This window comes from Ambystoma mexicanum, chromosome 3q, assembly GCF_040938575.1.
Source record: "Ambystoma mexicanum isolate Mex_15411 chromosome 3q, UKY_AmexF1_1, whole genome shotgun sequence".
Lineage (NCBI taxonomy): Eukaryota > Metazoa > Chordata > Amphibia > Caudata > Ambystomatidae > Ambystoma > Ambystoma mexicanum.
In genome coordinates this window covers 231,182,679-231,198,479 of record NC_090926.1, presented here as the reverse complement: position 1 = coordinate 231,198,479, position 15,801 = coordinate 231,182,679, and the positions used below count along the sequence as shown (strand labels likewise).

The following is a 15,801-nucleotide window of genomic DNA, read 5'->3' as shown; positions in this document are numbered from 1 at the left end:
AGATTATGTCTGAGATTTCGGCTCACTCATCTTGCAAACATATTACAAGATAGTGCCAAAATCAGCATACCTATATCTGCCTTTCGATGTCCGCTTCTTTACTAGTCCCTCACGAATGGGCTTGCTCAGCTGTTTGAAGACAGATTTAAGATGCCATAGCACAAGCAGATACTAATTGAGACTTTGTTGGGACATTTCACTACTATGGATATTAAAATATTTTGAGAGACACCAAACTAAGTTTGATTAAATGTCTGGTGCTGAAATAACGTAAACCAGGGCTTAAGAGTCTAATTGATTTTGATTGCGTTGACATAGGTGGGAACAGCCAATCCAACATTACATGTCCATGAGTGGTAACTCGAAGACCAAGGCTTCAGGTAAGGGAGGGCAAATTAGCCTTGCTGAAGCGTTTATCTATTCCAAGCTAGCTCTCTTACTGAGCTACAAGTTCTAGAAATGCTTTTCAAGTTGCCGCTCCAGGGCACTATTGACCTTGTTGCCTTCAGCCATCTCTGATGTGAAGCATGAGTTTGAAATGGGAAAGGCTTTATTCCTTAACCTAGTTGCGGTCGATGCCATCAAGCCTCTGTGGCCCAGCATTCTAGGTGAAGTTGCCGAGCCTGCTTTCAGATCATAAGATAACCCACAGCAGTAGCCAGGGACAACTGCACAATCGAAACCAATTGGCATCAACAACCGTCTCCTCTGTTCCCATGCTCACGGTTTCTTTCCGTGCCAAGAACATTGAAATTTCGCCTGGCGATGAGGGCGGTCTTGACTGCAGGCTCACTTGGTGGCCATCATGTAGACCAGTTCTGTGTTTTAAATGATTGAACTGTGTGTGGCTGGATAAACAAGGCCATGCTTGGATTTCTCTTCCCAGATGTGGCCACCATAGGGTACACCTATAAGCCCCCTCAGAGTCGCCAGAGGCATAAGACAACAGCAGTTTTAACTGGAATGCCAAAGCATAACATGGGAACAAGTCACTAAGACGTAAAAATGGCAGCATGAGAAAGTAACGAGATGGAAAAATACCTCGAAAACCTGGCATAGCAAAAGGGGAACAATCTTGATGGGTCTCTTGAATTTCTATGTTTTGGAAATTGATGGTACGACTAAAGTGTCGTTTCTAAATTTTTCTAGAAATATAGAATCAAGAAAACCAACACATTTTACAAAAAAGGACTCACTTTGAATTAAGCTTGATTAGTAAGCCTTGCAAAGTAGTAATTGCATCACTGCTGTTGATCTTGGTCACAGAATTTCGTGACCCAGAAAACCCAAGACAAGGGAGTAGGTGGTTCCATGGTATTTTGGGGTTAGGCTGACATGGGACAGCCCTGATTTGCTAGAGACATTTTTACGGACTTCTGTAATGCCCTGAAGAGACTCTTAGGAATGGTTGTAATCTCTACAGGGTGATCATTAGAAGGGTGAATGCTGTGAAGATGGTAGCCCTACCTAGCAGGGAATGGACCACTAGGAAGTAGAAAAACTCGAGCGTGGGCTGGTGGAAGGGTCGAACAGGGCTTGCACTTCCTGAGCAAACCCAAGCAATGCCAGAGCTAATGACGTTGGATGGCCCCCCAACAAACGTTGCCACAAAATGATTTTTTTTGTTTTTTCAATGCAAAGAACAGAGCAGTAGAAGTTCAGGACATGATACCAATACACGTTTCAAGGTTTCTATTGCATCACTTGTTGCAGTAGCGACAGTGTGCCAATTCTTTTGACAACAATTTGAGAGGTTAGAAGTTCCCTAGTAAATAATAAATGGAATCTAAATCTCAAAGGTGCGGCATGCAGCACTATCAAGGAATACTCCAAGGTAGGGTGCGGAAATACCAATACTTTTGTGCTCCCATTTTAGATGGCCATAAGATTTGTATTTATGGGCATTGTCGATGGTGATACACCAATCTTTACGATCGATATAGCGCTAGTTTAACGCAACCAGGATTTATTCAAAAGGTGTCAGCACTCATGTTAAGAACTGATTCACAGTTGCTGGTCTATTATTTTCCAATAGCTGGCCCAAATCACCATATAACAAGTTCATGGGAGAGTTCCCCATTTTCCGGTATAGTTTTAATAGATCGGTTTGTTCGTATGTCAATATTAAAGTTGCGGCTACTTTATTTCGGGAGATGTGCTATGCATGTACATGCTGCATGTATTCAATTTCACTTGATGTGGTCTGCAAGTCGCCCCAGAGGCAGACATGGAAAGTGTCATGAACAATACTTTGGATTACAGTAAATCACAATGGTGGGTTGATTTTGTTTCCACCACCGTGATGTGGGTCAAGAGAAAACGCACTGATTGGCTCTGAAGAGTTTGGAGGGCCCCTAGAGTGGAAAAAGGAGATGGCAGCCTGCACTAGCCAGTATGAGAGCACGCTGGTGCACAGAGACAGAAAGGGGAAGGCCTGCCTGCACTGCGCGCCCCTTACTCTGATATGATCTTTGCTGGTCATCAAGGGAATATTACAGCAGAGCCCCAGCTTTACTGCACAGGCCAAGAGGGTCAGTGTTGCAGAATTATACATTTCCAGATTCACCCCTCTGCTTCATATTGACACCGAGTCCTTTAGGCCTTTTTAATGAATTGATGCAACACAAGGGCACTCTGCCCATCTAAAGGTTAAGCCAGGCTTTGACTGATTTCGCTTTCATGTCGTGTTCACGTGGCGTTTATAAGGTTGCTGCAGTTGCTGTTAGGTCTTTTTTGTATGTAGTGGTAGATGGCTTCTGGTAATTAAGTCACAACTGGAAAATAGATTCCCAAGTGCATTCTGCTAACTGCACACCTACCCGACCTGTAGATTCCAGCTTAACTTTATGGAAAAATCATGAATAGTTTGGTGTACTACGAAGATGAGATTACCCAACACTTCTATACGTTCGCGCCGAGAACTCACTAAAAAACGCTAAAGCAAAGTACACCCGAGTCACTACACGTCGGAAGCATTAGTGCCTGGCGTCACCGTATTGAATGCTTTAGGCTGTTCATAGTACCATGCTCTCTGTATTGGTGGGGGTGATGGGAGGTAGTTGGGATAACCCATTGTTACACCTGCTACCTTCCCTTCCTCATCTCCCCTTTGGTAACCACTGGGCTCTGGGCAGAGCGGCAACCAGGCGACGTAGGTAAGTGGTATGGGCAGCGCCTATGCGGCTTTGCTATTGAAGGGCCATTCCAGCAGGTGTCCTTTTGGTACTCACTTGCCCACCTGCGCCTGTATTAATCCCTGCATGGGTGCCTTTACATGTGGGGAGAGCACATTGAAGTTCATCACACTAGGGTCTGTGCTGGAGACCTTAAATAGTGGCTGCATAAACATTTGCCAACCAACTTCAAGAAGCATAATTACTTCCTCCAGCAAAACCTGCATTTCCTCCAGAAGCGGGATTAGAGGTTTAATAGCGCTACTCTAACGTATATGCAGCTTGCGCCCAATTTATCAATTTACGTGGGCTAGCCTCACCATCTATAGCAACTTGTTATTTGTTATGCCCTATACGCCATGATTTGCACTCTTTTACATACCTGTATGATAGCATTACCAGCATGTCAGCATTCTACTCTAGCATATACTAGCTGTAACCTCGAACCTACGACAATTACACTTGCTCCATGGGCGGGTCATTATTGTACTGTACGACTGGCTCTTTGCCTCGTATACATGCAACGCTTTACCAATCGCATTTTGCTACTCAAATGTGTTCAGTGATTGAGTCCTGGTCTCTCTCTCGTACTTGCAACGTTCCATTATCCTACTTGCAACGCTTCTGCCAATTCCACTCTGATCTGCTTCATAACACGTATGCTTGCTATATTTAGGCCCTTGCACTCTGTTTTTCATAATTGTACTGCATGATTTTCCTCCTGCCAATTCTAATTCGGAATAATCCTAGTATTGCCCTGTACCTGTAATGTTTGCCATCTCACATGCAAGGCTTTCTGCCAATTGCACTCGCTTCATGACATTCATGCCTGCTCTATTTAGTCACCTGCTCTCTATTGTTAACTGTACTGCATGATCTGCCCTTGTGAGACCTACAATTGGAATTGTCCTAGCATTTCTCTTAAGCCCATTGCGCCTTAGCCTATGCTAACTTAAAGTGTCTAAATCCCATAAGGCGATCATACCTTTCTAGCCACCATGCTGACCCTACCCTAGCAAGTCATCACGTAGCCTCTTTCTACTATTGACCCTAGTATATTATGCAAAGTGCCCAGCCATGCGTATGCTATTCCAAGGTACAGGCTTCACCCTGACCTGCCTTCCGATAACGTACATTTCTACATTAGCCACTACTAGAACTAGCCTCATACTGCTGCCCACCATGGTCCTTATCCCTACTCCCAGAACGCCATGTAGCTGCATATCTAGAGCGCCAAGCTTACCTTTATCGGACCATGCACCTCCCAAAGGTTTCTTACCAGCCTGCCTACAAACGAAAAACATCACACCCACAGACTTTTTACTATCCTGCCTACAAATAGCACCTACAGAGAACATCTCTGAGCTCCCCCTCTCTGAACCTCACACCCCCACTAGGATTCCCACAGCCTTACCCTCAGACGACCCCGGCACCTTTGTTAACTGAGACACATCCTAAAGACTTACCTACTCGCATCACATCTTCCCTAAGGTTACGCCAAGCGAGATCAAAACCTTTTCCTAACATTCCATGCCCATTAAATTACAGGAACCTTCGCCTAGGTTCTAGATTCACACTGCTACACACCTCTCCCAACCTCAAGCGCATCACCATGGCTGCCAACTCCCTTAAGGATTCGGTATCCATTGCCCCTACACTCCAGCACTGCACACCACAATACAAATGCAAACTGAATAATGCCCCGTCCATAATCAAAGGTGCTCTGATCAATGCAAGATCATTGCCAGCACATGCACTAGATATTGCCGATTACATAACATTACATGACCTCGACTTTATAGCAATTACAGAGACGTGGCTCCACGCTGCATTAGGACCTTCTCTTGCCCTTGCTATCCCGGACTAATATTCTATCATCCGGCACGGCCGAGATTCCAACCTTTCCAATAGCGGAGTTACAGCCTTTATCTATAAAGCTACACTTGGTTTAAGAATCATTGCCAATCAAACTATGCCTTCGGCAGAACTACTATCCATTAAATTACCTACCTCACCATCCAGAACCATCACCATACACCTCATCTACTGTACCCCAGGCCCCACTACCACATTGGAAAACAATATCTCGCTGCTCCTATCAACCAACACCAAACCTAAATCTCAAGTCATCCTTCTGGGTGATCTTAACTTGGGCTTTCAGGACCCCAAAGACCCTTAGGCTTCTGCCATTGCCGACACCATCACTGAATGAGGATTCCTACACCGCATAACTGAACCAACACACAACAAAGGCGGAACCTTAGACTGGTTAGCCAACCTTAACTGAGACATAACCCTGTCCAATACACCTTGCGCATGGGTCAGACCATCACCTTATTTCCTTTGCCATAAATGAAGGCATCCAACCCAACCAACAGATCTTGGCCCCATCTATGAATACCAGAAACAAATGTAAAATAACTATGGAGAAACTATTGCCCTTGCTCCAGGCAATTATCAACCCTCCTACTACAATCACGGATCCTACTGCCTTAGTTGACCTCTATAACCGTACCTTACACAATGCCATTAATAGGATAGCATCACTAAAGCTGCGCAAATCTAACCCACAGGTGCACATTGATACATGGTAAACCCCTTATTTTAGATCCCTACGGAAAACGAAAGGAAACTCTGGAAAAGCATCCCCTCAACAGCCAATAAGGACAACTTCTTATTAGCCTCTCTCAACTATAAAGAAGCCATCATTCAAGCAAAAAAAGACAATTATAACGATCGCATCACCATGGCTAAATCGAGCACCAAGGAACTCTTCAACATCTTGAAAGAGCTAGAATCTCCTGCCCCACCACCTGATACTTGTACCAAAGACATCTCGTGGTGTACCAATATTCAGAATGCTCTACAAGACAAAATTACAATGCTTCAAAACAAAATAGCAACTAAAAAAAACTCCATATATCCAACATGTGCTCTACTCCCAATCCCACTACGCTAGACAAAAACCCACACCCCCAATTCAATTTCTCCCCCTCACGATCAAAGAGATGGAAAACATCATCCTGAAATTAAATCCTAACTGCCAGGGAGATGTCTGCCCTGCCCCCATCATTAAAGAGGCAGCGAAGGAACTCGCCCCCTTCATCACATCCCTTATTAATGCTTCATTCAAATCCAGCAATGTACCAAATAACCTAAAAGATGCCTGGGTACTTCCACTACTAAAAAAGCCAACCTTAGACCCAAACAATCCCTCTAATTATAGACCCATCACCACAGTACCCTGTCTGTTGAAAATTCTGAACCAAGCAGCTTATCTGCAGATTCAACATCATCTGGAGTCTAACAATCTTCTAGGGCTCAGACAATCAGGGTTCAGACCCAGACATTGGACCGAAAAAGCATTGATAGACCTTAAGACCCAAGTTCAAGCTCTCAAAGACAAAGGCAAACTGGCCCTGCTCTTCCTACTTGACCTGGTGGCCGCATTTGACTTTCTGAACCACAAAATCCTTTGCAACCATCTAACATCTGCTGCGCATTTTTCTGATGGGCCCAATGTTTGGATCCAGTCATTCCCCAATAATAGATCTATGAGGGTCTTTGCACCATCAGCTTCCACAGAACCAACAGCAGTCATATGTGTTGTTCCACAAGGTTCCTGCGCGTCACCTACACTATCCAATGTGTTTACCAAACCACTGTTTGAGGACCATGACTATTTGGGTGTCACCTATACTAATTACGCTGATGACACCCAAATACTCATCCCCATCAAAGGTGACTATGCCACAGACAGTAATACACTCAACATTTACCCAATTACACATGCCTGGATGGCCAAGCATGGACTCTGTCTTAATGACGATGCTCCTACTTGGGTCTCCTGCCAACCTGAACAAACTAGATGAACAATTCACTTCCTTCAACATTGACTGAAACAATCAAAATTTTCAAAGATGTAAAAACTTTAGGGATTTACAGCGACTCTGCTCTCTCATTAACAAGACAAACCAATGCTATTGCATCCTCTTCTGCCTACACCTGCAAACGTATCACTGCTTACAGACCATTCATAACGCTGACCAATTGCATCACTTTAGCTACAGCTTTAGACCTCTCAAAACTCGACTATTGAAATGCACTTTATTTGGGCACCAGTCAACGGAACCTAAATAAGATGCAAGTCATAAAGAAATAACGCCATCAGGTCAGCTCTGAACATCCCGAGATCACAACACATCTCTTTAGCCAGGGATAACCCAAACTGGCTTGCCATCACTCAAAAGCCTCTCTCTCACTGCCAAGTGCCTCGCCAACCTGGCAGCCCAATACCTGTCCAACAGCTTCACACGCAATACACCTGCCCGTCCAACCAGAACTGCTCAGACTCACTGTATCAAGATCCTCCGGTTCAACTTACAAAGTGCAGGTTGGACTAGTTTCCCTCTCTTAGCAGCAAAAAGCTGGAATGCGCTTCCCATAACACGAAGATCAAAACCCTCATACCACATATTCAGGAAAAATGTCAAGCTCTGGCTACTCGAACAAGAATGCAGCCAATCCCATAATTTTGCCTACCTGTACAGTTTCTCCTTTGATATTGTAAATATTATTGTCCTCACTCACAGAATGAGCACTAATCCACATTCTTAGTCCGGAGGTAGGGGAGGGTAGCGGTAGGAGTCACTCATTCGTATTTCCATCTCTTAAGGATGCTGGAAGGCCACCTGGAAGTTTAAAGATGTTGGAAATTGAAGGGTGGCCAAGAACCCTTGGCTGGCCTCCATTTCATATATTGTACCATTTTTTGGGAGGATTTCTGTATGCGTATGGAGTCTCGCCACTGAAACAATGGAGCGATTTATTTACTAACTAAAATGTAGGCCTTCCATGCACGCTCACCTGATAGATGTGGGTGGACCAGGTTGAACAAAGCAGATTTCTCTATGACTGACTCTAGGTTCTTCTCGACAACTGGTGTTGGCAGCTGGCTGTGCTGCGTGTTGCTTTCTGCAAGTAGACTATTCAGGAAGTAAAATACTGTGACGAATCCGATTACAAGCCCAGAGTTGAACATCAGCCAGGATACCTTGCCGAGAAAGGCCATCTTCCAGCGATGAGATCCTTCGCTCTGCACAGTGAAAACCTGAGAACAAGAATAAAACACAAATGAAATAGGCAGGTTGTAAGGGTGTTTCCAAAAATGTTATTTCAAATCCAAATTAAGTATTTGCATAGCAGGTTCACTGCTAGTCAAGTCTCCATTACATCATTAATACACTGCTATGAGAAAAAGTTTGTTTGTGCCCACACCTAATTGCGCCAAACTCCTTACGTAGCAAATTAAATTCACAAAAGTCAAATTGCTAGATATGAATAATCTTTGGTTTATTTGGTACGGTTTCTGCCCTTTTTGGATGACACGTGTTTCGGCGTTTAACTTGCGCCTTTTTCAAATCCGGGCTGTTCTCATATAAAAACATAAACACAAAAAAAAATATAGAAATAAAATACCATTTTGAGTAGCATGTGACCTGATTGCTATCTTTTGATTAATTACACGTTGTGTACACGAGATAGTGAACCTGGTTGTTATTGTGAGCCTTATAAAAACATCCCTCAATGTGACAGACACCTGGAAAGTGACAAGTAATTGATACCTTGTGTAATAGTGAAGCAAAAGAAAAAGTCAAACAATTAAATGCGTCGCAGAAAAAAATAGGTTAGACCCGTATTGGCTTATATATCCAAAATGAAACACATTCAAAATTAATCTCTTACCCTTGCTTATCTAGGTTGAAGTCCTCCTTCCGGGAAATATTTTTTTTAAATCGAATTACGTAACTGTAGTCCTAGGGTTTGATCCCTCCTAAATAGAAAAAACCAAATGTTCCATTTATACTGATGTTAGCTGGGATAAGACCATTTTTCTCATCATTATCCATCTCTTGTTGTAAATATGTTCCTCACGGTTTCATGCCTACATTTTAATTTAGTACTTGCATTGCACCCTGTGTTCTAATAATAGTGCAGTATTCCATTGCTGGGGAAAATCCAAGTCAGCGCTATTTATTTCACACTTAATTTAACACGTGATGGCAATAATATGGGACGTGTGTTTTTCCCTTCGGCTCCTGGAGAAAGGCACACCTACTCCATTGATTTCACACTTTTTGGAATATTCATTATAAAATTGGTGGCAATGACCATGAAAGTTATAGTCCTCCCTCTTCTTAAGGGAGTGAAAGCGCAAACAATTGATTATATTGTCATGTTTACGGTTGTGCCCACTTCCGCGAGTTTGTTTACCTAAAAACAAACGTGTTTGTTTAAGTCACACGATAGGAAGCATGCTCGCCTCTGTGGGAGGCGTGCTTGTTCTATTAATCCGGGTGGTTTTAGGGCTTACCTGCAAATTATCTCTATCACGCCTCATGCGTCGGGGGTCCCGTCTTAGTTGGAACCAGCTCCTTGTTCATATGGAGCCTTAGACCTGTGGTCCTTCTTCGCTTTCTGTATTTTAGTATTCAGCTGCCATATTTTGGGCTAATCCCCAGACTTTGCTATGTTAACGCGTCAGCTCTGATTACGTACGTTTACTTATAATATACAAGATCACAGTAGTTGCCGATTCTTATAATTAATTGAAAAAGCTATGATATCTCTTCCATTTGTATCAAAAATGATTCGGTAAGGAGGGTGGGAAGCAGTGTTACAAGTTTGATCCCTCTCTAGGATCTGTTTGTATTAGTCAACCTCCGTTTTGGGAGTGTTGAGAGTGGTGCATTGTGGTTAAGGTAGTCTTCTTTATCGGGGAGATCTCTAGAATTAACAAGAGATCAATTTTACAATTACCCTCTCCATGCCTTTTAAGTCTAAATTGAATTATTGGTCTGGGGGGATCTGGGAATGATACCAACCAATCTTGGAGTTGGAGAGCCTGAAGGATCTGAGAAAGAGTCACCATCTTGAACTTGTCCTTCCTGAGGAACTTGTTCAAGTTTCTCAAGTCCAAGATGGGTCTCAGTCCTCCGTCCTTTTTTGGGATGAGAAAATATGGGGAGTACCAACCCCCGTTCCTCTCCGCTACAGGTACCAGTTCTATGGCACCTTTCTCTAGCAGGGTTAAAATTTCCTGCAACAGGAGCGGATCCGGAATTTTGACGGAATTGGCTCCCGGTGGATGATTGAGGCCTTTTTAGAAAGGGGAGACGGTAACCTTGGGCTACTGTTTCCAGTGCCCAAGCATCTGAGGTAATGCCTCGCCATTCCTTCAGATGTTGAGAGATCCTGCCCACTGGTGTTTTGTGTAACAAGGTCTCAGAGGGATTTGGAGGCGGCTGCAGGAGTGGCTGAGGGTACAGATGCCGCTCCTGAGGCTGATTTTGCACCTCTTCCCCGTGTTCCACGAGGGAAGTTCCTTTTGCCCCTTTGAGAGGCCTGTCCTCTTCCTCTACCAAAAGAGGAGTAGTATCGAAAAGAACGACCCCTCCAGGAAGATGAGCCGGAATAGGGTTTTAGAGGCTGGCGCAAAGAGGCGCTAAGTGATTTAGCTGCCGCTTTCGAGGTCTGAAGTTTTTCAAGGCTTTCATCAGCCTTTCTGCCAAAGAGCCTCGAGCCATCAAAGGGCATGTTGAGGAGTCTAGCTTGCACATCCGGTGCAAACCCGACTTCCTCAACCACGCAAATCTGGGTAGCACAACGCTTGCAGCCATGGATCTGCTGATACTATCAGCAGTATCCAGTCCAGACTGGAGGCATTCCCCCATTGCCTCCTTTCCGTCTTTGACTATATTCAGGAAGCCTTCCCTTTCCTCGCCTTCCGGAATATGATCAGCCGCCGCCGAAATACAGTCCCACAGGGTATGGGTAAACCTGGCTAGGGTACAGGTGACATTTGCCGACTTAAGTGCCATACTGCCTGACGTGAAAACTTTACGTGCCCAGGCGTCAATTTTTTTTATCCTCTCTATCTGGAGGGATAGTAGGATAAGCAGTTTGTTTCGAAGTGGATGCTGCTTGAATGACTAAGCTCTCAGGAGTAGGGTGTTTATTCAAATATTCTGGATCTGATCCAGCTGGTCTGTATTTTCTTGGAAAAGTGCTGTCTGCAGCAGCAATGGTTTCTGGTTTCTCCCAGTTTTTCTCCACAGTCCTTTGAAGGGCCCTGTGAAAAGGGAGAACAGGATCCTTCTGAGGTCCCTTGACGATAATATCCGTCATGTCATCTTGTTCAAAAATGGGTGAAGTATTACCCCAACCCATGTATTCAACTACCCTGGTCATAAGACCCCTGTTCCCAGCATCTGCATGCTCTGCAGGATCAGGTTTGGCAAACTCTAATTCTGGGGATGTGTCAACTCCACTGGCAGAATGTAGAGTATCACTCAGGTCTCTCATTCTAGATTCCTGGTCAATAAGTTCTTCAGGAACTTGTCTTGTCCCATAAGCAACCCCCAAAGGAGTAACTTTGTCTTCTTCTGAAGCAGACTCTTCATAAATTGCAGACAGACTTGAAAAAGTCTGATCTGGGCAAAGGAGTGAATCTCCTTTCTTCCTCTTCCATCTGCTTCGAAGGAAATGGCAAATCCCTCAAAGTTTTCGAGGGTGTCTTCGAAGTCTTCGAAGAGGACTTTGATAATGGCGTCGATGACGTATGTGGTTTTGGTGTCGAAATTATCGACGTCGAGGGCGTCGACGAAGTCGTCGAAGTCTTTGACGATTTGTGTTTCTTGGCCGGCACCGGAGAGGTGCTCGACTCTCGAGGTTTCTTCGACGGTTTTACGTCGACTCTAGGATTTTTGTATTCCTCGACGCTACTGGTCTTAGCCATAGTAGCCTTGGACTTCCCTTTGTCGTCCAACGGAGTGACCTTAGGGGTATGGCTTTTTCGAGGTTCTTTCGAGGGGGTCAAGGCCGCATTCTCGAAAACCTCCATCATCTTTTTGCGGAATTCTTCCTACTTACTGGGAGAATCCGATTTAGTCGGACAACGAATTTCTTCGGTCGACTCTGATGAAGAAGATGACGAGGGAGATCTATGTCTCCTCTTCATTTTTTTCGTTGACGACGAAGAATGTCTCGATCTACTTCTAGATCGAGATCTCTTCGAGTGTCTATGGCGATCGGATCCCTTAGAATCGGTCGCTTTATGTTTTTTCGACGAAACCTTTTTTGAGGCCTCCCTCCCCACCGACAGTTTACCTCTCCTCTCACGAAGAGCTTTTTCGGTCATTGATTGGCAGGAGCCGCAGTCGTCGGTTTGGTGACTGGAACCGAGACACCAGAGACAAATCCGGTGGGGATCGGTAATCGACATCTTAGATCCACAATCTGCACACTTCTTGAACCCAGTCCTGGGTGTCGAAGGTGTCGAAGATGATGACATTTTCTTCACAGAAAATAGAAGCGCGCCGTTCTCGATAGCGAAGCGATCGGAAAAACGGAACTGAAGCAACGGGCGCGGCTCGAGCTACTTATACCATCGGTGACGTCGACAGAGTACGGAGTACGTCGAGGGACAATAGACGCCACGACCTCGAGCACAGCACCCTCTGCCGAGAACATTTTTTTCCGAAGCAGCGAATCTGGAGATAACGATTATCACAAGATGAGGAATACGTGGGAGGACACAATCCATTCGAATAATAATTTTAACAGCTGCATTTCCTATCAAAATAATTCCCTGATGCTATAAGTAACAACCAACATTACATTATAAAAGGCAATTTTTCACAGCTCACAATGTGGACTCCATATTAACACCCTCTATTCATGCACACAGAAATCGGAGCAATGGTCCACGAAATACTATTAGAAAAGATGCTATTAACTGCTGTGCTAAACTACAAACCTTCAAGTTAAAAGGCGGGTGCAATTTATTTATTTCATGTTTTTATTGTTTGCTTGTTAGGTGCTTATACATGAAATGCATTCCGTTTCAAAGCGCCCACAGGGCATCAGGGAGGGAACATGGGATAGCAGTACAATTAAATACAAAAATATACAGAGGGGGAAGGGATGGCCGAACCTACAATGCCTTGTTAGTAGTCACAACGTGCAAGTGCAGGAAGGAAGAGGGCAATGGGGAAGGTGCTGTGGTGTCTCTGCTCGAGGGCAAGCCGCAGATGAAGTGGAAGGTTTGGTAAGTGCTATGTGGCCAGGTGTCGCGTTGGGTGGCAAGTGCAAATCTCTAGTACGGAGGGTGTGCCGAGGCAAGTGCTGAAGGAAGACAGATGCTGGGGAGATTGGGTGTGACTGGTCAGAGGCCCAGAGGATGCATAATGGTCACAGACACCAATCACAGCAACTGAGATTAGCAGAGGAAGGCAGAAGGGAAGGAGGAGGAAAAGAGGAGAGTCTTGAGCGGTTTTGGAATTTCAGAAGGTCCTACTCAAGACGCAGCGGGACGGGGAGGCTGTTCCAGAGGAGGGAATCAGCTGGCGAAAACAAGCGGCCTCCTGCTCTGTTTAGCGAAACGCTTTACACAGAGTTGTTGCCAGAAGAGGGTAGAGATCTAGAATGAGAGTATTTCATAGGAGAGAGTTGCAGATAGTGTGGTCCCCAGCCCCAGACAGCCTTGTGGATGATGCAGAGGGATTTGAATAAGATCTGTGCAGCAACCGGGAGCCAGTCGAGGCATTTTAGGGCAGGAGAGATGCGGTCCCTGGGCTTAACACCAAGGAGGAGTCTTGCTGCTCTATTCTGGATTAGCTGAAGGGGTTGCAGAGTGGAAGAAGGTAGAATGAGGAGGAGGCTGTCTAGGAGAGCACTAATTAAAAGAGATACAGTACATTACACATTGCATTTAAACCTTGAGACTACTTAAGATCTGAAGTTGAACCATTGCAGTAGAAAGCCTTCCCTTAAAATACATCTCCCCCTATTAAAAAAAAACAATCACACATTTGTCCTCGCATATGTATCAATTTGAAAAAATGATCCTCTCTAAGCTTGGATCCAAGACTTTCCCCAAGATGTTGCAGAGGCTGTGAAGTGCAGGGCTACTGGCAGATGCCTACGGGATACAATAACTACAGAGGGAGGCAGGGATACTGGCACCCACCTTCATTTCTTTTGAGTTTGAACAGTGCAGAGCTCTTTAAGTTTCCGTAGGCCAATGCATGAGAAAGTCATCCAGTCTTGAGTTTTCACCTTTGGATTGTGGGTCTTGTATTTTTATTGTTCCCATTTGAAGGATAGGAAAAATTAAAAGTCCCAGAATTCCAAGCAAAGCCAGGATTGGATGGCCTTCTCATCCATGACCACGGGAAACGGAGCTTGGATATTGGGAAAGGGGAGGGCGTTCGAGAGGGCACAAAAGGTTTTAATTTTTGAGTGGCAAGTAGTGATAGAGGCATCGGTCTGCCTCAGGCTTTAGGGTAAACATGGGTGGGGTTCCAGTGTAGCAGCACTGTTGGTGGGGAGGAGTTAGTGCTTTGCTTGGCCAATGCCAGTGGTGTTGGGGGGGTTAATGGGCAAGGGCCTCCATAGTGTGCAAAGCACAGAGGATGTGGTGGAGAATTTTCTTTTTGAGCAGTAGGCAGCAAGTAGGAGCCTGCCTGTTCTGGTGTTTTGGTAATCGTTCTGGTGGGGCAGAGCAGAGTGTAGACAATGGCGATCACAGTGCAGCCTTTGGGAACTTCCCATCAGTCAAACTCTTACCCTTTCTCTCTCACCCCAGCCAATCAAGAGTTGGTTGAGGGTCAGGACAAGAAGTCAGGCAGAAGATGCTTCCTTGCAAACACTGGGTGATTGGGCTTTTTGTTTCACTTTTTTGTGCAAAACTCTTCTCCACTGGCAGGGGCCAATCAGTGAGCTGAGTTATTCTTCTGGTCCGGGTTGGCCAAGCATTGCCTGACCCGTGCAGCTATATAGTGGCCTATCGATCCTTGGATGTTACTCGGCCATGCCTTATGCCTTCCTTTGACCATTTGCTGGTTTGTTTTTGGAGAGATTGTGATAGGATGTCCACTCTGAGAAGAAACCAGCAGAAAGCAAAACTTAATTACCCCTCTTTTAGTCCACCTAACATGTGGGCCAGGGACAAGGAGAGCAAAATGATAGATTATCAATTTTTTCTATCTAGAGGTCACATAGAACACATATTATTGTACTAAGGATAAACAAAGTGTAAACACATATTTTAATAATGAATTCAATAAAAAAACATACAAATGTATATAGTTGGTGCTTTCCACAAGACACCTACAAATATTTAAAGCAAGTTAGAATCACACAAAAATTAAAAAGTCCAGCAAAAACACATATTTTACTCGTAGTGTCTAAAGTTAGTAAAGTGACAGGTATAGTAAATCACCTTGACAAATTAATTTTCAAAACATTAATTGTCTTGTTATATACGGGGGAACATGCTTGAAATGCACAGCACGGGAGTTTTAATGCTGTATAAAGACACAGATTCTCGTATCTAGATGTCTACATATGTTTCGGCACAGGATTTACATGAACGCCATCCCTGGTGTTCTGCTGTTATAGTTCTAGCCCTCTTCAGGACAAAATCTTGTTTTTCAGAAGTGACAAAAAAAATTCAACAAAATCCACTTATTTTTCACACTTTTTTCCAATGCTGTAAAAGGTGGAAATGCGAAATTTGTGTTAGTGCTTGATCTAGGATAAAAACATATTTAAATACTATTTTGAT

The 15,801-nt window shown here is 44.3% G+C and overlaps 1 protein-coding gene across 2 annotated transcripts in view; it reads right to left on the bottom strand.

Annotated features, from left to right (window-relative positions):
• LOC138582361 (glycoprotein-N-acetylgalactosamine 3-beta-galactosyltransferase 1-A-like) overlaps positions 1 to 15,801 on the bottom strand; it is a 345,304-nt gene that overhangs the window by 76,637 nt on the left and 252,866 nt on the right. The window contains exons 3-4 of one of the 2 annotated variants that reach the window (XM_069653618.1): positions 8,919 to 9,006; positions 8,040 to 8,283 (exon numbers count right to left, since the gene is read on the bottom strand). In XM_069653618.1, the coding sequence (XP_069509719.1) occupies positions 8,040 to 8,244 (205 nt within the window). In that variant the 5' untranslated portion in view covers positions 8,245 to 8,283; positions 8,919 to 9,006. The remainder of the gene's footprint in view (positions 1 to 8,039; positions 8,284 to 8,918; positions 9,007 to 15,801) is intronic. The other variant, XM_069653617.1, reaches the window with a different exon arrangement.